General features: G+C 42.2%; 1 protein-coding gene and 4 non-coding genes across 5 annotated transcripts in view; 4 read left to right on the forward strand and 1 right to left on the reverse strand.

Annotated features, from left to right (window-relative positions):
• The window catches only part of LOC131956797 (receptor-type tyrosine-protein phosphatase R), a gene marked incomplete at its 3' end in the record, with an annotated part of 56,597 nt that overhangs the window by 18,557 nt on the left and 13,833 nt on the right, over positions 1–24,207 (reverse strand). Inside the window, 1 exon segment of the mRNA XM_059321399.1 lies at positions 1,729–1,851. Within this exon segment, the coding sequence (XP_059177382.1) occupies positions 1,729–1,851 (123 nt within the window).
• Positions 5,271–5,407, forward strand: LOC131956799 (U8 small nucleolar RNA). The gene has a single exon (XR_009388997.1). It is a non-coding gene; the product is annotated as a U8 small nucleolar RNA (small nucleolar RNA).
• LOC131956800 (U8 small nucleolar RNA) lies at positions 9,397–9,533 on the forward strand. The gene has a single exon (XR_009388998.1). It is a non-coding gene; the product is annotated as a U8 small nucleolar RNA (small nucleolar RNA).
• LOC131956801 (U8 small nucleolar RNA) lies at positions 10,438–10,574 on the forward strand. Its single transcript, XR_009388999.1, has one exon. It is a non-coding gene; the product is annotated as a U8 small nucleolar RNA (small nucleolar RNA).
• On the forward strand, positions 11,852–11,988 carry LOC131956802 (U8 small nucleolar RNA). The gene has a single exon (XR_009389000.1). It is a non-coding gene; the product is annotated as a U8 small nucleolar RNA (small nucleolar RNA).

The following is a 24,207-nucleotide window of genomic DNA, read 5'->3' on the forward strand; positions in this document are numbered from 1 at the left end:
TCTACCATCTGATCCCGGGGCTCCAAATCCCGCTAACAAGCCTCCCCACCCCACAGCCCCAATCCCGCTAACAAGCCTCCCCCACCCCACAGCCCCAATCCCGCTAACAAGCCTCCCCCACCCCAACAGCCCCAATCCCGCTAACAAGCCTCCCCCACCCTAACAGCCCCAATCCCGCTAACAAGCCTCCCCCACCCCAACAGCCCCAATCCCGCTAACAAGCCTCCCCACCCAACAGCCCCAATCCCGCTAACAAGCCTCCCCCACCCCACAGCCCCAATCCCGCTAACAAGCCTCCCCACCCCACAGCCCCAATCCCGCTAACAAGCCTCCCCCACCCCACAGCCCCATTCCCGCTAACAAGCCTCCCCCACCCCACAGCCCCAATCCCGCTAACAAGCCTCCCCCACCCCACAGCCCCAATCCCGCTAACAAGCCTCCCCACCCCAACAGCCCCATTCCAGCTAACAATCCTCCCCCACCCCAACAGCCCCAATCCCGCTAACAAGCCTCCCCCACCCCACAGCCCCAATCCCGCTAACAAGCCTCCCCCACCCAACAGCCCCAATCCCGCTAACAAGCCTCCCCCACCCCCACAGCCCCATTCCCATCGTAGTGGAAACCATCAACGCCCACTATTCACCTCATTTACTTAACACCGATCAATATTTTAAAATTCCAGTTTGCTTCTAGCTATTTCAGTTTTTTCGAGAAGACGGTGTCGAGTTTAACAATAAACCCCAGAGAATTTGTCCCAGTTTATTTGGTCCATTTATTCATACACTAAATATATATTCTGAAGCTTTTCCAGTTCATGAAATATTGAAGTACTTTCTTTTTTATTGATGAAAAACTAAATCTTGCAAGTTTATTATGCGTAGGTAGGTCTTTGTCTATAGGTAGGTCAACGTCTATAGGTAGCCATACGTCTGCAGGCAATCAGTGTAATGTCTATGTCCATCCAGCTTACGTTAGGGAAACAAAGGCGGCTGGGCATGGTGCTGACCACACTATCCCATAGTGCTGACCACACTATCCCATAGTGCTGACCACACTATACCTTCATATGCCGAAGTCTCTGAAGCAGGTGAACTCTACTTTATCTGCCCCGTGTGTCTTGGGCACGAACGGGAAATGATGATGATGTCTATAGGTAGGCATATGTCTATAGATAGGTCTATGTCTATAGATAGGTCTATGTCTATAGATGGGTCTATGTCTATAGGTGGGTCTATGTCTATAGGTGGGTCTATGTCTATAGGTGGGTCTATGTCTATAGGTGGGTCTATGTCTATAGATAGGTTTATGTCTATAGATAGGCCAATGTCTATAGATAGGTCTATGTCTACAGATAGGTTTATGTCTATAGGTAGGTCTATGTCTATAGGTAGGTCTGTGTCTATAGGTAGGTCTATGTCTACAGGTAGGTCTGTGTCTATAGGTAGGTTTATGTCTATAGATAGGCCAATGTCTATAGATAGGCCTATGTCTATAAGTAGGCCTAATTTAAACACTAAAGGATGGCTATCATAATTTATAATGATAAAGTGATGTTGGTTAGCCAATGATGAAATAATGGCTAGCCAATGATGAAATAATGACTAGCCAATGATGAAATATTGGCTAGCCAATGATGAGATGATGGCTAGCTAATGATGGCTAGCTAATTATGAGATGATGACCAAATAATGACGGGATGATGGCTAATGATGAAAGATGAGGACTTACATTGATTTTCTCAACGTGTATATCCTGTATCGGCCAGGGCAGCTCCACCGCTAAAGCATTCTTGAGTCTCCGGATGGTCGAGTCGATGCTGAGGTTAGAGCTCGCCTCCATGTTGTGGACGTGCTAGGGGTGGAGGTAAATAGTTACAGCTGGTGGTAGAGTTGGGGTGTTGGGGTGGTTAAGTTGTGGTAAAGTTATGGTAAAGTTATGGTGTTGGGGTGGTTAAGTTGTGGTAAAGTTATGGTAAAGTTATGGTGTTGGGGTGGTTAAGTTGTGGTAAAGTTATGGTAAAGTTATGGTGTTGGGGTGGTTAAGTTATGGTAAAGTTATGGTTAAGTTGTGGTAAAGTTATGGTGTTGGGGTGGTAGAGTTGGGGGGTTGGGGTGGTTAAGTTGTGGTAAAGTTATGGTAAAGTTATGGTTAAGTTGTGATAAAGTTATGGTGTTGGGGTGGTTAAGTTGTGGTAAAGTTATGGTTTTGGGGTGGTTAAGTTGTGGTAAAATTATGGTAAAGTTATGGTGTTTGGGTGGTTAAGTTGTGGTAAAGTTATGGTAAAGTTATGGTGTTTGGGTGGTTAAGTTATGGTAAAGTTATGGTTAAGTTGTGGTAAAGTTATGGTGTTGGGGTGGTTAAGTTGTGGTAAAGTTATGGTAAAGTTATGGTGTTTGGGTGGTTAAGTTATGGTTAAGTTGTGGTAAAGTTATGGTGTTTGGGTGGTTAAGTTGTGGTAAAGTTATGGTGTTGGGGTGGTTAAGTTGTGGTAAAGTTATGGTAAAGTTATAGTGTTTGGGTGGTTAAATTGTGGTAAAGTTATGGTAAAGTTATGGTGTTTGGGTGGTTAAGTTGTGGTAAAGTTATGGTAAAGTTATGGTGTTGGAGTGGTTAAGTTACGGTTTGGGGTCGTAAGTTAAGTATGGCTGTGAGTGTTAAGTTAAGTATGGCTGTGAGTGTTATGTTAATTAAGTATGGCTGTGAGTGTTAAGTTAATTATGGCTGTGAGTGTTATGTTAAGTATGGCTGTGAGTGTTAAGTTAAGTATGGCTGTGAGTGTTAAGTTAAGTATGGCTGTGAGTGTTAAGTTAAGTATGGCTGTGAGTGTTAAGTTAAGTATGGCTGTGAGTGTTATGTTAAGTATGGCTGTGAGTGTTAAGTTAATTATGGCTGTGAGTGTGAGTGTTAAGTTAAGTATGGCTGTGAGTGTTATGTTAAGTATGGCTGTGAGTGTTATGTTATGTATGGCTGTGAGTGTTATGTTATGTATGGCTGTGAGCGTTATGTTATGTATGGCTGTGAGTATTATGTTAAGTATGGCTGTGAGTGTTATGTTATGTATGGCTGTGAGTGTTATGTTATGTATGGCTGTGAGTGTTATGTTATGTATGGCTGTGAGTGTTATGTTATGTATGGCTGTGAGTGTTATGTTATGTAAGGCTGTGAATATTATGTTATGTATGGCTGTGAGTGTTATGTTATGTATGGCTGTGAATGTTATGTTATGTAAGGCTGTGAGTGTTTTGTTATGTATGGCTGTGAGTGTTATGTTATGTATGGCTGTGAGTGTTATGTTATGTAAGGCTGTGAGTGTTATGTTATGTATGGCTGTGAGTGTTATGTTATGTATGGCTGTGAATGTTATGTTATGTAAGGCTGTGAGTGTTATGTATGGCTGTGAGTGTTATGTTATGTATGGCTGTGAGTGTTATGTTATGTATGGCGGTGAGTGTTATGTTATGTAAGGCTGTGAGTGTTATGTTATGTATGGCTGTGAGTGTTATGTTATGTATGGCTGTGAATGTTATGTTATGTAAGGCTGTGGGTGTTATGTTATGTATGGCTGTGAGTGTTATGTTAAGTATGGCTGTGAGTTTTATGTTAAGTACGACTCTGAGTGTTATGTTAATTATGTCTCTGCGCCCAAGTGTTAGGAAAAAATTACTCTGGAGATGTCTGGTTGTATATAGCATAAACCCAGCACATAACCATTTATAACACAATCTAACTGCACCACTGAGCAGCATATAGCATAAACCCAGCACATAACCATTTATAACACAATCTAACTGCACCACTGAGCAGCATATAGCATAAACCCAGCACATAACCATTTATAACACAATCTAACTGCACCACTGAGCAGCATATAGCATAAACCCAGCACATAACCATTTATAACACAATCTAACTGTACCAATGAGCACCCCCAGCCTAACATTATAAAAAACACTTCTTTTCTCCTCTCTCCCAATCCAAAGCGATAAAACATCGGTTGATTGGGGGGGGGGGGATTAGGGAGAGATGGTATGGGGCAAGTACGTCGTGATAAAACATCGGTAATGGGGGGAGGGGGGTTGGGGGATTAGGGATATAACACGATATAACATTGGTGATGGGGGGGGTGGTTGGAGATTAGGGAGAGATGGTATGGGGCAAATACGTACAGACAGCAGATGGCAAGAAAGTACCTTGACCTTCAAATGATAAATATTGCATCATCGGACCAGATGCTTGGTGCGCCTTAGGTCAATAAACGGATTTATCATAATCCAGCGGTTCTCCAGTTTTTATACATGCAACCCTTGCACTCCACGTCCTTGTTAGTTTTCTAATATCGCAAATCACGTTTTACTACTGTTTGTGATAGCCTCCTGCTATGCTCACGCGGTGAGATCAAAGCACTAAATCAAAGGCAGGCGGCGTGAGTGTCCATGTACAACAACGTGGAACGTCCAATGTACGACACAGGGGTGGAAGCTACCCTCAGGAGGTAAACAATAGGTCCAAGCGACTAGAAATTACGGGGGCTTATTAAACAACAAAGATAATCAAATAATATAATGCTCGAACCGTTCAGCTCACGGAGCAGGCGAAGTATAGTTCACCTGTTTCTGTGATCTCGGCAAAAAACCAAAACAACAAAAGGTTCTAAAAATTAAAAAATCTAATAATAGATTAATATAAATATGTGACATAACATTTTTAAGGGAATGTTATAGAATGTCAAGTAAGGTTTTTATTGTTAATTGCTATAGAATAATACGGATATAGCCTACTTTTAGTGCTCGCTCTAGATGAACTCGAGTTAGTGCGCGTTTTAAGCGTTGATGTAAGATAAATGTGACAAAAGAGAAAAAATAGGAAGTGCAAACTAATTAGATCGATGACGAAATAAAATGAATTTAAAAAAAACTTCAGTATGATTAGCCAGCATGACCAGAAAATTAGAAAAAGTATTAAAAAGTATTAGATCAGATGATATACAGAAATAAATAAACAGGGGAAGATAACTTCTAATTAAAGGGAGATAAGTTTCTTTATTATTACTATAATTTAATTTTTTTAAAAACTAGTCCTGCTAATGATCTCTTTAAAGAAAATGGTTTTACTTTAGGAATTAAATTTTTATTCAAAATATTATAAGCAAACAAAGTATTCAATATATGACGGCTGAATTTTTTTTGTATAGACCAAAAAGAATTGGAAAAACTTTAAAAAAACTGACAAGTCAAATAGCACCCGGTACCCGTCCACCTGTAGAATTGTGTCCATCAGTTAGGGATAATTCTGATCTGTAAGGTTCCTTTAAGGACCTACAGTTTAGAAACGTGATGATTGCGGTTGATGACTTGTGTGAGTTAAATCCGCGGGAACTGGGAGTAACGACCCCAGTTTCTAGTCTGACCCTCTGATAGACCGTTTGAAAACTTGATTCTTACTTAAACATTTTGTCAGGAAAAGCGTTCCCCCCCCCCCCCCCTAAGAAATTTGGCTACATTGTAAATATAATATAACGTTCAGTCGCTAATTAATTAAACAATTAGAATCTAGTACCCGTACATATAATTTCTTTTTTAATACGGATCCCTCTTAAATGATTGAACAAAAAATGTTTGCTTAAAACCTTTACGACATTACGGCCTTATCTACATTATCGACTTATAAATAACATCTATTAACATATCTTTTATTTCGGTGAGGGGGGGGGGTGTCAGCGTTACGTGATAGTGTTGCATTAAAAAAAATAATGTTAGAAACTGAATTATAGCCGTTATGTCACGTTGTAGAAAACTTTACTTTTAATCAAAAGTAATAGAAATTTATTAAAATATCTATGTTGGCCAGGCTAAATCAACATTTTTGAAAAAAAAATCGATGTTTTAAAGAAAATTCACCTGCAATTTAGAAGGAAAGGGGGGGGGGGGGGGGTTATAGGCTGAAGTGTGACGTCATTTTTTTAGGGGGTTGGAGGTCTGGCTTTTTGTTACGGAGGGGAGGGGGGGGATTAAAAATCGTCCAAAAAGCGTGACGTTATTTATGGATTATCTCTAATAAAAACAGAAACATTTTTAAAAGCAGTTTATGTTGATTATATTTTACATTGAGTTTGTCTATATTGCTAAATTTTAGTTATTGCAAATTACAAAATAAATTACTGATATTGCTACCTAATGTTACGATGCATATCAAAAATTTTAATTAGTAGTTTAAAATAATTTAAAAAAAATAGCTGCATTTAAGGGCCTTCTATTACATTTTTTTTTAAAATTTTATTTTAAAATGTATTTGTTCGTGCGAAATCAATGTTCTATAAATAACTCCCCGGCGCACTGACTTAAGATTATTTCTGGCACGTGCACACGTCGACACGTGTTAGGTCTGTCGTTAAAAGTCCAACGTTTTTGTCGTACAGACACAGGCTGCCTGCTATAAATAGAAAGACTCCATTAATGACTGAATAGGTGGCGCCCCGCTTCCTGCTGGTGACTTCCGGTTGACAGGGGAGCGAAGCAGCTCATGCGGTAAACGTACTCTGGTTTTTACAACACTGTAAGGAGCGAGGGCGGTAATTTGGTGGAGCTATTCCCATTTTTCGAAGATTATATTTCTGAAAAAACTTGTTGTTTAATTTTATAAAGGAAAGGACTTGAATACCAAATATAGAAAACCGTGCCTAGTTTTAGATGATAAAGTGTTATTGTCTTAGCAGCAATACGAGAAGGCAAAATTTAAAAAAAAAGACTTCATTTACAATCTCGCTATGTGCATGTGGTGAAAACGTTGCTTCAAGTGCTAACAGTTTGGTAACTTAACACGCTCTTGTATTGCCTATTGACCCTCGTCGTATGCCTCAAGTAACTTCATATGAAATGACACGTTATATAAAGCAAACAAACAATATTTCCAGATAAATTGTTTAAAAGTTGGGTCATTTTTACGGAATCAACCAAATTGTTTCATTTTACGACAAGTTAAAACTTGTAAAAAAAAAGTTTACGACATTCATACAATGTATTAATTATTGAGGTAATTTATTGCGTTTAGCAAGATCTGTAGATCTTGTCGGTTTCTATATCCACGATAAACATGAAACCGATTTGCCTCCAATTAAAAAAATACTTTAATCATCATACTGAAGGATCGACTTACAAATATACACATTGTTATCGACTTACAAATATACACACTGTTGGCCAAATGATCTATTAATTTACACACTGCCTAATGACCTAATAATGTACACACTTTTCACCCAATGACCTACTAATGCAGGGTACACAATGCTAACCTAATGACTTACTAACGTACACACAGTTCGCCTAATGACCTACTAATACACATTTGTTTGTTACAGTTAATTGCCCTCAGCATCTACGGGCGCAAACAATGTCTCCAACAATTAATTTTAAAAATCTGTGTCCAACATTAAATAAAAAAAATAACGATTTATTTTTCTCCCTTAATATTAAAAGAAAAAAAAAACACCGGAAGAGCATTGAATTCCTTTTTCAACTTGTAATAAGTGAAGATGTTAGCTCGGGTGGTTCAATCGAAACAAGGCTGTATCGATTTCTTGAAAAGTTGCTATCATTTTTGTTGCCACATGAAGCATTTTTTTTCGCAATATTCTTAGAACTCATTCTATAATATAAATACACACACACAGATATATATATATATATATATATATATATATATATATATATATATATATATATATATATATATATATATAAAATTAACATTTAGTTTAAATTATTTTCGGTGAGATTCAAGTTCCGTTAAATTTATGGTTTAACTGTTGCGTTACGAATGAAACGAGTAGGTGACCCAAAGAGCTGAGCATTAACAGTAACTTAGTGAACAAAGTGAAGCTCCTCCGCCAATCTCCTCCACCTATATCCCACATATGTGTGGTGTGTGTGGGTTACAACCTCCAGTTTCTAATGTGAGTGTGTGTTACTACCTCCAGTTTGTAACATGTGTGGTGTGTGTGTCACAACCTCCAATTTGTAATATGCGCGGTGTGTACGTCTGCGTGTTTCAACCTCTAATTGTAATATGTGTGGTGTGTGTGTGTGTGTGTGTGTGTTACTACCTCCAATTTGTAATATGTGTGGTGTGTGTGTGTTACTACCTCTAATTTGTAATATGTGTGGTGTGTGTGTGTGTGTCACAACCTCCAATTCGTAATAAGTGTGGTGTGTGTGTGTGTGTTACTACCTCCAATTTGTAATATGTGTGGTGTGCATGTGTGCGTGTTTCAACCTCCGATTTGTAATATGTGTGGTGTGTATGTGTTTGTGTTACTACCTCCAATTTGTAATAAATGTTCGAGAGCTGTTTGCCAAACATATGTCCATCAAATTTCTCCATGCATGAAAATTACACGAGCAATATTGTTCTACGACAAATACATAAACAAATGTTTACTCATCCTCGCGCCGAGTGTTGCCGTGGAAGCGTTTTATGTGTATAAAAACCGTTGTAAACACGTACCCTCAAACATACATGCACTCATAAATAACCGTGTTTTTGCGTCGGGAACTTAGGGCATGTCTACTTCCTCATGAATAACATGATAGGGGTTGTGTGGTCAGCTGATCCTATCGGTGTGGGGATTTCCGATTCTAGTGTATGAAAAGATTTTTTTCTTTATCTGATCTAGAGTAATGTATGTAGTAGATCTGTTTGTTTACCGCGGTACTTCTTAAGTTCACGTTGTCAAAATTTGATTTTGTTGCGATATTTATGAATGGGTTAAACTTCTATGGTAAATGGCTCAGTGAATATGTGGTCGGGTTAAAGTGATACTATATAGAATGAGTTGAGGATCATTATCTGATGAAATGATGGAATGTAATAGTTGTAAATCTTTGTCCGTGGGCCACATGTAGTTCTTTGAATGCATATATTCTGTATTTAAACTAGGCTGAATAATATGACATGATAGTGAAGAGATGTTTACAGTGTATTTATTTTTATGTAGGATTAGCATAACTTGCAGTAACAAGGTCAATTTTTTAAAGGACATTTATTTTTGGCGCAATGTTATGCGGAATGGTGAATACCCGGCTACGATACCGACAAAATGCATCGCGTAGGCCTTGTCGCTTCTTTCACAAGGGGAGGCTAACTCTTTACGACAGGGAGATAACTCTATTGTTTGTTTAAGAATTTTACCAAATGCAAATATGTAATGTAACTATGAGAATAACTTACAGACTTACTAAGATAATATTTGGCAGCTGCTAATTCAGTAATAAACTAATTTTTAATTAATACAAGAAAAACAGAGAAATATATTTTATGTTAAAAATTGATAATCATGAACACTTTAAAATATTTACAACTCTCAAAAATAGTGGCACATTTTTTTTTCTTTTTCAGTGTCTATCAGTTAGGGATAATTCTGATCTGTAAGGTTCCTACAAGGACCTACAGTTTAGAAACGTGATGATTGCGGTTGATGACTTATGTGAGTTAAATCCGCAGGAACTGGGAGTAACGACCCCAGTTTCTAGTCTGACCCTCTGATAGACCTGTCTTCAAAATATACAAGTGTCAGAATCTAAAAACTAATTAACTAAAAATAATCAATACCCTTTAAGTAAGCATATATAAACGGTTACTTATATAGTAAAAATGCAGCCGATTGGACCTGATAAAGTGGCGAAAAAGCCATTTACAATTAATTTGAGTTCTTCTTATGCTAACAGCTGAGTTTGTAACACATGTGAACTAACTGATCAGCAGATTAAAAAAAACTGAAATTTAAAAGACGTTGATTTACTTAAAAGCACCCGCCGATAGTTCTATTTGCCGTCCACAGCTGGTTATCAAAGTGGCCCCTCATAAACCGTGGCCCTAACTTTTGTTAAATCTAATATTGTTTAAAGTATACCAGTTAATCAACTCTACTATTGATTACCATTCACTGGTCCATGTAGCATTTGTATAGTGTTTTCCTATTATAATTGTTGGGTTCACAGATCAATAATCTTTTTATATTTTGCTGTTAAATTTATATATCACCTTCCGCGTCTTAAAACTTTTCGATATTCAATATTTCTTCACCATAAAACATGACAAAATGATAAACACCGTGCATCATTTCTTTAGACTTTAGCTCGTGCCCCAAACTTTCGTGTCCTCACTTCGCTAAAAGGGAAGTGAACTCATCTTGACAGGGAGACAATAACGCGGATTGTTTTATTTTCTACAATGCAAAGTAAAACTAATTGGCTATTGCATTAATCACGAATACTGGCTTATATAAAGTATTTGAAGAAACGTTAAAAACCAATAAGCTAAGATTAATTTAACTATACAAGATGGTTTTTATTTTAATATAAAAGAATTATGAAAGCGAAACACTTTGAAACAGTGACAACACTGTGAGAAAGTGGAGCATGAATTACTTAGATTTGATGTCTATCAGTTAGGGATAATTTTGATCTGTAAGGTTCCTACAAGGACCTACAGTTTAGAAACGTGATGATTGCGGTTGATGACTTATGTGAGTTAAATCCGCAGGAACTGGGAGTAACGACCCCAGTTTCTAGTCTGACACTCTGATAGACCAGTCTTCAAACTATACAAGTGTCAGAGTCTAAAAACTAATGATTGATAAAAAATAATAAAAATAATCAATGCTCTAAGTAGGCCTATATAAAAGGTTACTTAGGTAGTAATAATGCAACCGATTGGACCTGATAAAGTGGCGAAAAAAACATTCACAATTACTTTGAGTTCTTCTCATGCTAACAGCTAAGTTTGTAAAATATATGAACTAACTGATCAGCAGATTAAAAAGACTGCAATTTAAAAGACGTTGATTTACTTAAAAGCATCCGTCGATAGTCTGTTCCATTTGCCGTCCACAGCTGGTTATCAAAGTGACCCTAATAAACCGTGGCCCTAACTTTTGTTATCTATATATATAATTCTCTTCTGGGAGACGCTAGAAAACAAGCTGTAAACGCGCTCCCTACCATCCCCACCCCTACATGGTCTTAGTGAGCTGTGGTTCACGCTATGTTTACCTTCCTGGAGTCGGGTTTAGTGACGGCTATTAGGGGCAGATAATTTAGTTTGAAACGATTTTAAACGTTGGGGGGGGGGGGGGGGGGAGGAAGGGGGGGGGGGGGGTTATGGTCCTTAACGAGCTAGTTATAGTGTTTTAAAGAAATATTTTCAGTGTCAGCGTTGGTACTGTCGAATTCACAAATTATGAATTACTGAAAAGTAGAAAAAACAACAACTAAATAGCGGCGTATGTTATGCCGCGGGCCGGCTCGTATCTAATATTGTATAAAATATATCATTTAATCAACTCTACTATTGATTACCATTCACTGGTCTATGTAGCATTTGTGAAGTGTTTTCCAATTATAATTATCTTGGTTTACAAATTAATAACCTTTTTATATTTGTTCTTTAAGTTATTTATCACCTTCTGCGCCTAAAAAAACTTTTCGATATTCAACCTTTCTTCACCATAAAACATGACAAAATGATAAACACCGTGTACCATTTCTTTAGCTCGTGCCCTAAACTTTCGTGTCCTCACTTCGCTAAAAGGGAAGCCAACTCATCTTGACAGGGATATAATAACGCGGTTTCTTTTATTTTCTACAATGTAAAGTAAAACTAAGTGGCTATTTCATTAATCGCGGATGCTGGCTAACATAAAATATTTAAAGAATCGTTAAGTACTAATAAGCTAAGATTAATTTAACTATAGAAGATGAGTATTATTTTAATAAAAAGAATTACGAAACTGAAACACTTTAGAAAAATGACAACTCTGTGAGAAAGTGGGGCATGAATAGGTTTATCATGATGTCTATAAGTTAGGGATAATTCTGATCTGTAAGGTTCCTACAAGGACCTACAGTTTAGAAACGTGATGATTGCGGTTGATGACTTATGTGAGTTAAATCCGCGGGAACTGGGAGTAACGACCCCAGTTTCTAGTCTGACCCTCTGATAGACCGTTAAAACTGAACCGCAAATTAAAAAGAAAATTGGTTGTTTAAGGCGGGTAACAACAAGTTTTAAATTTTGTAAATAGAGCGCTTTCTGGGGTCACGATCATAGTTCCCAGTATGACCGTCTGAAAGACCCTATATTGGCCACAAATACATTTAGCCGATGGCATTCACTAAGCCTAAGCCCCTTACACTGGAGTGAGAATTTTTGTCTACGCACATACAAACACATATACGATGCCCTTCAAAAAGAGGCTGACTAGTTTCCCCCAAAAATGTCCCGCTCGTGTCTAAATAAGCCGACCCAGGCACGTAATTATTCCTACAACTAAATTCCCGTACCCGAGACGCTACAGTGCTCCCCCGGGACCCATCCCGTTACTCTCGACTCCCCCTCCCCCGGACAGTCAGCGGCAATCCTATTATTACCAACGGTAAAACTGTTTGCTGGGGGTCCTCGGAGTGACCTAGATGTACCGCCCCGTTCCCGCCCCTACAGCATCAGGAGTTAATTTCCCAGAATTCCCACTTGACCTGGTCCACTAATGCCACAACTTGAGGAGCCGGACTTCTCCCCCCCCCCCCCAACACCCCCCACACCCCCCCCCTACACCCCCTATAGGAATTAACGACTAAATCGCTACCGACGGCCGAGACGTTCATTGACTCTATTTACCGAAACTCGGCCAAACTTACCAAAGTGTATTCTAAAAACGAAACGAAACTAAAAAAAAAAACATTATGTCGCTGACGTAAACAAGATGTAATAACAAAGTTAACTCACACGTGACCTGTCTGTTTTAGGTGCAAGGGTTGGTGTTCACTGGTAACTAATGTAATTATAATGTCCGTTACGTATTTATCTTGCTCACACAGGCACGTGCTTACGTACTTACATATTTAGGTGTCTGGGTCAAAATGACGCAAGCAGAGTATTAGCAGGATACAGAGGTGTGACATGTTACAGGTAAAGTACCTGACACATTACAGGCAAAGTAAATACTGTTACAAAACAGGCAAAGTTCTTACACGCTACAGATGAATTTCTGACACGTACTTGACTGTATAACCGACATCAAGTTTTGCCCTAATAGTCCCGTATGCCATTGAAGGTGGATATACAATACTTAAAACCCACCTTATTGGAGCTGGAGGTACAATACTTATACCCACCCTAGTGAAGGTGGATATACAATACTTGAAACCCACCCTACTGAAGGTGGAGATACAATACTTAAAACCCACCCTACTGAAGGTGGAGATACAATACTTAAAACCCACCCTACTGAAGGTGGAAATACAATACTTAAAACCCACCCTACTGAAGGTGGAAATACAATACTTAAAACCCACCCTACTGAAGGTGGAGATACAATACTTAAAACCCACCCTACTGAAGGTGGAAATACAATACTTAAAACCCACCCTACTGAAGGTGGAAATACAATACTTAAAACCCACCCTATTGAAGGTGGAAATACAATACTTAAAACCCACCCTACTGAAGGTGGAAATACAATACTTAAAACCCACCCTACTGAAAGTGGAGATACAATACTTAAAACCCACCCTAACTATCCTGTCGAACGTCGCCATTACGACATAATTAGGGCACCCAAGTTTTAAACACGTGAAACAACGGAGCCCCAGGGAACAGGAAAACCCAGGGACACGTCATAACGTCATTCCCCCTTTGTTTTATGACAGAGAAAGTCGAGTGAACCAAACCAAAACAATTCGAAACACACTCAGTAACATATCATTTTACGACGACACTAAAATCGAAGGATAATACATGCCTGTCAAAATTTTAAAGATACAGCAATTTAGATTGTAGAGATCCTAAAAATAGAAAGTGTAGACTACCATGCTTTAGCTATAGATACAACTAACCATCCCGTCATAGAAATAGATGACAGTATGATCGTTGGTTTTTACCATCACTATATAAAAGTAAGGGGGAGGTGGGATAATAATAGGTATAACAGAAAGTTAAGACTACAACTGTAAACTATAGACTTGCCATCCCAAAACTTAAGAGAAAACTCCAATGTGTATCTACAAGTTCCAAGTCTGAAAAATAGAGAAATATGGGACGGCGTGGTCGAATGGTAAAGCGTTCGTCTGCTAACCTGAAAGTCTCGAGTTTGGGTACTTGGCTAACTAGAGTCGTAGTACGTCCCTTAGTCCAGCCAACTCTGATGAGTACCTAACTTAAGTTAGGGAAAGTAAAGGCGGCTGGTCATAGTGCTGACCATACTACCCCTTCATATGCCGAGATCGAAGAAACAGGCGAACTCTACTTCACATGCACTGTGATCACCTGGATCCAAAAGGGCCTTAAAATAGAAAAAAAGGGGTCTGCAATATGCTACTGGAGATTCCCTATCCCATAATAGGACGAGAAGGAGAAGACCACGAACAGAGAATAGCTGTTACCAGAGGCGTAGCGGGGGGGGGGGGGTGCGGACCGCACCGGGTGACACCATTTAGGGGGGGGGGGTGACACAAGGCAAAAAATAGCAAAACATATAGAGAAAAATGATAATTCCACTTAATAAAGTGATTATTTCGAGTGTTAAATAGTCTTTTAAGAGGTGGAAATCGAAAGTTTGAAGGGGGGGGGGGTGCAAATCGAAAATTGAAAGTTTGTCCCCGGGAAGGGTCGCTACGCCTCTGGGGGGGGGGGGCAGGGTGACACCATTAAGTGCCGCACCGGGTGACACCCGACCTCGCTACGCCACTGGCTGTTACTATAGACTCGCCATTCCTAAACGAGCCGAGAGAGAGACTGTAAGATTCCCCATTCCTAAGAGAACTAAGAAATACAGTAACTATAGATTCCTCATTCCTAAGAAAACTAAAAAAGTAACTATAGATTCCCCTCCCCTAAGAGAACTGAGAACGACTGTAACTATAAATTCCCCACCCCTAATAGAACTGTAACCATAGATCCCCACCCCTAATAGAACTGTAACCATAGATTGAACCAACACGGTACTAGAGCCACGGGCCGTGAACAGACATTGGGAAATCACCTCTGTAATAGTTATCATTAAGGGGGAAGAATTCTTGCGCAACTCTTGCACAAACTCTTGTTTTGTAGCGAAGTTTGTCTTTTATAACACACCACTCAGTTAAAAATATATTTTGGTCGAGTGTTCATGAGAAAAATTACTAATGTGCCTCAGTTCACTTAAAATTGACCCTTTTATTTGATTTTTTTTCAGTACACAAATGTCAAGGGTAGTGGTAGTTTTCCAGTTACGTTCAAAGATTCACGTACCAATACGTCAACTCTTATCACAACTAACATAGGCACTACTGGAAAAGGAGATCTATGTTTCTCTAGAAAACATGTTACCAAAATTACCATGATCGTTTCGGTCTTTGAATATGCAATAGTTAAATAATTGTAATCAAGTAAATGCTGAATTGCGAATCTAATGAAGCAATGCAAGGATAACAAGATGATGGTGTGGTGATGGTGTAGTGATGGTGTGATTATGGTGTAGTGCTGGTGTGGTGGTGTGGTTATGGTGTAGTGATAGTGTGGTGATGGTGTAGTGATGGCGTGGTGATGGTGTAGTGATGGTGAGGTGATGGTGTGGTTATGGTGTAGTGATAGTGTGGTGATGGTGTAGTGATGGCGTGGTGATGGTGTAGTGATGGCGTGGTGATGGTGTAGTGATGGCGTGGTGATGGTGTAGTGATGGTGAGGTGATGGTGTGGTTATGGTGTAGTGATAGTGTGGTGATGGTGTAGTGATGGCGTGGTGATGGTGTAGTGATGGCGTGGTGATGGTGTAGTGATGGCGTGGTGATGGTGTAGTGATGGCGTGGTGATGGTGTAGTGATGGTGAGGTGATGGTGTAGTGATGGTAAGGTGATGGTGTAGTGATGGCGTGGTGATGGTGTAGTGATGGCGTGGTGATGGTGTAGTGATGGTGAGGTGATGGTGTGGTGGTGTGGTTATGGTGTAGTGATGGTGTGGTGATGGTGTGGTGATAGTGTGGTGGTGTGGTTATGGTGTAGTGATGGCGTGGTGATGGTGTAGTGATGGTGAGGTGATGGTGTGGTGGTGTGGTGATGGTGTAGTGATGGCGTGGTGATGGTGTAGTGATGGCGTGGTGATGGTGTAGTGATGGCGTGGTGATGGTGTAGTGATGGCGTGGTGATGGTGTAGTGATGGCGTGGTGATGGTGTAGTGATGGCGTGGTGATGGTGTAGTGATGGCGTGGTGATGGTGTAGTGATGGTGAGGTGATGGTGTGGTGATAGTGTGGTAATGGTGATGGTGTGATGATATGGTGATGGTGTGATGGTATGATGATGGTGTGATGATATGGTGATGATATGGTGATGGTGTGATGATGGTGGTGATGGTGTAGTGTTGGTGTATTGATGGATAGTGATGGTGTTGTGATAGTGTAGTGAAGGTAAATGTGCGGGTATAAAGTTAGTGGCTTTTCACACTAACAGGTATATTTACCTCCTACTACAATTTTAATCACGTGAAAACTAAACTTTACCTTTGGCACTCGCGGATAAAGCTTTACTATAGGCACTTAACAACAAACTTTACTATAAACTTCAACATCCCTACATACAGTCAAAACTTAAACATCTCTACGTACAGCCAAAACTCCACGCATATAGATGTCGTTTCAAATAATTAATGTGTTGGCCTATCGTTAAAGATTAAAATCGATGATAGACAGATTCAAGCGAATGTTCTACCGACTGTCAATGTTGGGGCGAGTATATAAAACGGCGTTTCCACTGAATCATTCAGCGAGTTACCTTACTGTAAGACATGTGTTGATGTGAGCAGATAAAGTTACCTTACTGTAAGACATGTGTTCATGTAAGCAGATAAAGTTACCTTACTGTAAGACATGTGTTCATGTAAGCAGATAAAGTTACCTTACTGTAAGACATGTGTTCATGTAAGCAGATAAAGTTACCTTACTGTAAGACATGTGTTCATGTAAGCAGATAAAGTTACCTTACTGAAAGACATGTGTTCATGTAAGCAGATAAAGTTACCTTACTGTAAGACATGTGTTCATGTAAGCAGATAAAGTTACCTTACTGAAAGACATGTGTTCATGTAAGCAGATAAAGTTACCTTACTGTAAGACATGTGTTCATGTAAGCAGATAAAGTTACCTTACTGTAAGACATGTGTTCATGTAAGCAGATAAAGTTACCTTACTGTAAGACATGTGTTCATGGGAGTAGATAAAAGTTACCTTACTGTAAGACATGTGTTAATGTGAGCAGATATATGTGAAATTTCCCTTCTACTTTAAGACATATAAGTGTAAGGTGCGATGTTGTTTTTTTTCAGTCGTATAAACTACAGCACCATCCATTAAGTTCATAGCTTTGGAAATCTCACCAGTTACCCACAAAAAGCCGAACAATGTCCAAAATGTTTCACTTTTTAAAATCTCCATGACCACATGTAACGAAGACTGAAAATCTCGCCATTTAAAGCATTGAAGATATGCTCACCCAGAACCATGAAAAAGTTACTCCATAAGTTTTTATTTTATTTAGGAAAAGCACTTCAAACTAGGAAGATTAATTAAAACTTTTTAAACCTTCCTAAAACAAAATGTATTTTTCGACCTCCCCCCCCCCCCCCACACACATATTGCTTCCAAAAAAATTAATTATATGGCGACATTTTAACTTGACGATTAATTTAGCTGAATTCTACAAACAAAGAAGAAAATTATAGTTGATGTGCCCAATCTTCCTCCACTAAATCATTAATCTTCCGCTATCAAAACCAACATGACTGGACGTTCTAATATTATTATAGGGGATTCCAAATCAATTATGTTATTAAGCAAAGCAATCCTTGGTTATTTTAATTAAAATTGCGTTTGGCAGCAAAGCCTAACATAACTACAGTAAAAATTGAAGACTTAGCATCGACGCCTAAAATATCTACAACGAGCCGGCCCGCGGCATAACATACGCCGCTATTTAGTTGTTTTTTCTACTTTTCAGTAATTCATAATTTGTGAATTCGACAGTACCAACGCTGACACTGAAAATGTTTCTTTAAAACACTAAAAGTAGCTCGTTAAGGACCATAACCCCCCCCCTTCCCACCCCCACCCCCCTTCCCACCCCCCCCCCCCCCCAACGTTTAAAATCGTTTCAAACTAAATTATCTGCCCCTAATAGCCGTCACTAAACCCGACTTCACGAAGGTAAACATAGCGTGAACCACAGCTCACTAAGACCATGTAGGGGTGGGGATGGTAGGGAGCGCGTTTACAGCTTGTTTTCTAGCGTCTCCCAGAAGAGAATTATATATATAGATAAAAATTGAAAACTTTAGCATCGAAGCATAAAATATCTGCAATAAGAATTGAAGATTGGTGAACCAAAGTCTGAAAAATGTGTGCCCCAAGAATTAAAGACTTTTCTCGGTCACGTCTTCCAAAAGTTTCGTGTTTTCTGCTCCACCGACGCATGAAATGAACCAACGAATCGAGTCAATAAGACTAAGCTATAATTTGTGTATCAATCTTTAATGACGTTCGTGTTTTGAGCATTTAATCCAAGCTCCACCAGACCCGCGGCCCACAATCAATACGCAAGGAAACCTGTTTTTCTCTGCTTCAGGTGAAATTTCTCCAGGCACCCAACTCTGTCTAGCCCCAGACATCAATGGATCGCTAGTCCCACACGGTGATGGCGAAATCAAACGTGCCGGCTCGTCATAATTGATTTTATGTGTTGGGGTGATGTCACGTGGCTAAAAATAGAACAACCACTCTTGATGACGTGTTTAGACGCTTCTTTTGTACCGAGATTAAATCTAGGGACATTTTTTTTTGTGTGAGATGTCTTCATACGCGCTTAATTATTGAAGCGTGGAAATAGTAGATTCGGCGTGTGGGAGGAAAATGACTATTTGTTTGACATTAGCGGAGGAGGAAGGAGGGAAGGGGTGGGAGTGACGACTTTAAAGTTTAAATTTAGGTTAATGGTGCTATTGTGATCAGACAATTTAAAACAACACAACAAAATACGACTTGGGTGTTGTTTGTTCTTGGGTGATGGTTTTCTGATTTAGTCATCCAAAATCTGATGACTTGAATATATGCCTTTACTGAGTCCACACAGGTGACTTGAGGTATCTACGTGACGTCAGTATGTCCACCCAATAAAGGTGACTGGGCATTCCACTGACCCTAACCACCCACTGACATGAGTGAGTGGTTCAAAGTTGACAAAGACAGGGTAGTGGTCCTTAAGGGGCAGATATAAGATATCAGCTAAGGAGCTGACGTCCACAAAAACATTTCCTACGATTCAGCAGGTACAAATTTAAAGATGTTGTTTCTGAGAACTCGAGACTGTTGGCATTTAGCGCACTCGCGCGATAACCAGCTAGTAGTCACGTGACAACAACTGTAACGATTGGTCGAGAGCTTTTAGACGCTGATCTATAAATAGATATCTTCACGAGCTGCTGAAGGCAATACTCCCCCTTGTGCTGAGGGAATAGCTTCCCCTTGTACTGAAGGAATAGCTTCCCCTTGTGCTGAGGGAATAGCTTCCCCTTGTGCTGAGGGAATAGCTTCCCCTTGTGCTGAGGGAATAGCTTCCCCTTGTGCTGAGGGAATAGCTTCCCCTTGTACTGAGGGAATAGCTTCCCCTTGTGCTGAGGGAATAACTCCCCTTGTGCTGAGGGAATAACTTCCCCTTGTGCTGAGGGAATAACTTCCCCTTGTGCTGACGGAATAGCTTCCACTTGTGCTGAGGGAATAACTTCCCCTTGTGATAAGGCACTGCCTATGAAGGGAACAGTTTTCTGTGTACACCGCGTACAAGTGTCCATGGTGATATTGATAAGAGTTGTGTGAGATGGCAGGCGCCCCCACCCCCACGTACAAGGCTCTATGGTGACAAGTGTAGTACTAGATGACAAGCGCCCCCACCCCCAGGCGCCCTCCCACCCCCACGTACAAGGCTCTATGGTGACAAGGGTTGTGTGAGATGACAGGCGCCCCCCCCCCCCCACGTACAAGGCTCTATGGTGACAAGGGTTGTGTGAGATGGCAGGCGCTCCCACCCCCCCCCCCCCCCACGTACAAGAATCTGTGGTGACAAGGGTTGTACAAGATGACAGGCGTCCCCACCCCCACGTACAAGGCTCCATGGTGACAAGAGTTGTGTGAGATGACAGGCGCCCCCCACCCCCACGTACAAGGCTCTTTGGTGACATGGGTTGTGTGAGATGACTTTATACACATTGTACAAAAGTCGGTCAACATTAAGCTGATTATACTATTTGCCCCTTCAGGTATTCTGTAATGAGATAACAACAACATGTTTCTTGACCGTGTTTCACCCAGAGAACTCTTCACGCTCGTGGACGGGTAATGCTGAAGTTTATCTATAACAACAACATTTTTCTTGACCGTGTTTCACCCAGAGAACTGTTCACGCGCCCTAGTTATTATAATGGCACACGGAGCAGAAGTGACCTTTTAATGATGACGCAATCAACATGACTTGAGCAGATTTTCAAGCCAGTTGAAACTAATTTTAAAACAAACAGTGTGCAGCATGCAAACGTCTGTGACTAGTTTAGCCCATCTATTGTGTTACTTTCCTCTAATTTATTCTGATTTATAGTGGAACTGGGTGGTTGTGTGGTAGTGCGCAGAACTGCTCGAGTTGTTGTATGTCTTTTTAATACAGTAATTTCTCATGGGACCAGAGTTTCTCCCAGGCATCGATGTATGTCTGACTCTATACTGCTGACCACAGTCCTCCCCCCCCACGTATTCGATGTATGCCTGACTCTATACTGCTGACCACAGTCCCCCCCCCCCACGTATTCGATGTATGCCTGACTCTATACTGCTGACCACAGTCCCCCCCCCCCACACGTATTCGATGTATGCCTGACTCTATACTGTTAACCACAGTCCCCCCCCACGTATTCGATGTATGTCTGACTCTATACTGCTGACCACAGTCCCCCCCCACACGTATTCGATGTATGCCTGACTCTATAATGCTGACCACAGTCCCCCCCCCCCCACGTATTCGATGTATGCCTGACTCTATACTGCTGACCACAGTCCCCCCCCCCCCCACGTATTCGATGTATGCCTGACTCTATAATGCTGACCACAGTCCCCCCCCCCCCACGTATTCGATGTATGCCTGACTCTATACTGCTGACCACAGTCCCCCCCCCCCCCCCACGTATTCGATGTATGCCTGACTCTATACTGCTGACCACAGTCCCCCCCCCCCCCACGTATTCGATGTATGCCTGACTCTATACTGCTGACCACAGTCCCCCCCCCCCCCACGTATTCGATGTATGTCTGACTCTATACTGCTGACCACAGTCCCCCCCACACGTATTCGATGTATGCCTGACTATAATGCTGACCACAGTCCCCCCCCCCCACGTATTCGATGTATGCCTGACTCTATACTGCTGACCACAGTCCCCCCCCCCCCACGTATTCGATGTATGCCTGACTCTATACTGCTGACCACAGTCCCCCCCACACGTATTCGATGTATGCCTGACTCTATACTGCTGACCACAGTCCCCCCCACACGTATTCGATGTATGCCTGACTCTATACTGCTGACCACAGTCCCCCCCCACGTATTCGATGTATGCCTGACTCTATACTGCTGACCACAGTCCCCCCCCACACGTATTCGATGTATGCCTGACTCTATACTGCTGACCACAGTCCTCCCCCCCCCACGTATTCGATGTATGCCTGACTCTATACTGCTGACCACAGTCCTCCCCCCCCCACGTATTCGATGTATGCCTGACTCTATACTGCTGACCACAGTCCTCCCCCCCCCACGTATTCGATGTATGCCTGACTCTATACTGCTGACCACAGTCCCCCCCCCCCACGTATTCGATGTATGCCTGACTCTATACTGCTGACCACAGTCCCCCCCCCACGTATTCGATGTATGCCTGACTCTATACTGCTGACCACAGTCCCCCCCACACGTATTCGATGTATGCCTGACTCTATACTGCTGACCACAGTCCCCCCCCCCACGTATTCGATGTATGCCTGACTCTATACTGCTGACCACAGTCCCCCCCACACGTATTCGATGTATGCCTGACTCTATAATGCTGACCACAGTCCCCCCCCCCCCCCACGTATTCGATGTATGCCTGACTCTATACTGCTGACCACAGTCCCCCCCACGTATTCGATGTATGCCTGACTCTATACTGCTGACCACAGTCCCCCCCCACGTATTCGATGTATGCCTGACTCTATACTGCTGACCACAGTCCCCCCCCCCCCCACGTATTCGATGTATGCCTGACTCTATACTGCTGACCACAGTCCCCCCCCCACGTATTCGATGTATGCCTGACTATAATGCTGACCACAGTCCCCCCCCCCCCACGTATTCGATGTATACCTGACTCTATACTGCTGACCACAGTCCCCCCCCCACGTATTCGATGTATGCCTGACTCTATACTGCTGACCACAGTCCCCCCCCCACGTATTCGATGTATGTCTGACTCTATACTGCTGACCACAGTCCCCCCCACACGTATTCGATGTATGCCTGACTATAATGCTGACCACAGTCCCCCCCCCCCCCCACGTATTCGATGTATGCCTGACTCTATACTGCTGACCACAGTCCCCCCCCCCCCCCCCACGTATTCGATGTATGCCTGACTATATACTGCTGACCACAGTCCCCCCCCCCCCCCCACGTATTCGATGTATGCCTGACTCTATACTGCTGACCACAGTCCCCCCCCACGTATTCGATGTATGCCTGACTCTATACTGCTGACCACAGTCCCCCCCACACGTATTCGATGTATGCCTGACTCTATACTGCTGACCACAGTCCCCCCCCCCACGTATTCGATGTATGCCTGACTCTATACTGTTGACCACAGTCCCCCCCCACGTATTCGATGTATGCCTGACTCTATACTGCTGACCACAGTCCCCCCCCCCCCCCCCACGTATTCGATGTATGCCTGACTCTATACTGCTGACCACAGTCCCCCCCCCCCACGTATTCGATGTATGCCTGACTCTATACTGCTGACCACAGTCCCCCCCCCCCCACGTATTCGATGTATGCCTGACTCTATACTGCTGACCACAGTCCCCCCCCACACGTATTCGATGTATGCCTGACTCTATACTGCTGACCACAGTCCCCCCCCCCACGTATTCGATGTATGCCTGACTCTATACTGCTGACCACAGTCCCCCCCCCCCACGTATTCGATGTATGCCTGACTCTATACTGCTGACCACAGTCCCCCCCACACGTATTCGATGTATGCCTGACTCTATACTGCTGACCACAGTCCCCCCCCACGTATTCGATGTATGCCTGACTCTATACTGCTGACCACAGTCCCCCCCCCCCACGTATTCGATGTATGCCTGACTCTATACTGCTGACCACAGTCCCCCCCCCACGTATTCGATGTATGCCTGACTCTATACTGCTGACCACAGTCCCCCCCCCCCACGTATTCGATGTATGCCTGACTCTATACTGCTGACCACAGTCCCCCCCCCCCCACGTATTCGATGTATGCCTGACTCTATACTGCTGACCACAGTCCCCCCCCCCCCCACGTATTCGATGTATGCCTGACTCTATACTGCTGACCACAGTCCCCCCCCCACGTATTCGATGTATGCCTGACTCTATACTGCTGACCACAGTCCCCCCCCCACGTATTCGATGTATGCCTGACTCTATACTGCTGACCACAGTCCCCCCCCCCACGTATTCGATGTATGCCTGACTCTATACTGCTGACCACAGTCCCCCCCACACGTATTCGATGTATGCCTGACTCTATACTGCTGACCACAGTCCCCCCACACGTATTCGATGTATGCCTGACTCTATACTGCTGACCACAGTCCCCCCCCCCCACGTATTCGATGTATGCCTGACTCTATAATGCTGACCACAGTCCCACCCCCCCCCCACGTATTCGATGTATGCCTGACTCTATACTGCTGACCACAGTCCCCCCCCCCCCCCACGTATTCGATGTATGCCTGACTCTATACTGCTGACCACAGTCCCCCCCCCCACGTATTCGATGTATGCCTGACTCTATACTGCTGACCACAGTCCCCCCCCCCCCCCACGTATTCGATGTATGTCTGA

This window comes from Physella acuta, unplaced genomic scaffold (assembly GCF_028476545.2).
Source record: "Physella acuta isolate Inbredline_101_S28 unplaced genomic scaffold, ASM2847654v3 ptg001176l, whole genome shotgun sequence".
NCBI classification, from domain to species: domain Eukaryota; kingdom Metazoa; phylum Mollusca; class Gastropoda; family Physidae; genus Physella; species Physella acuta.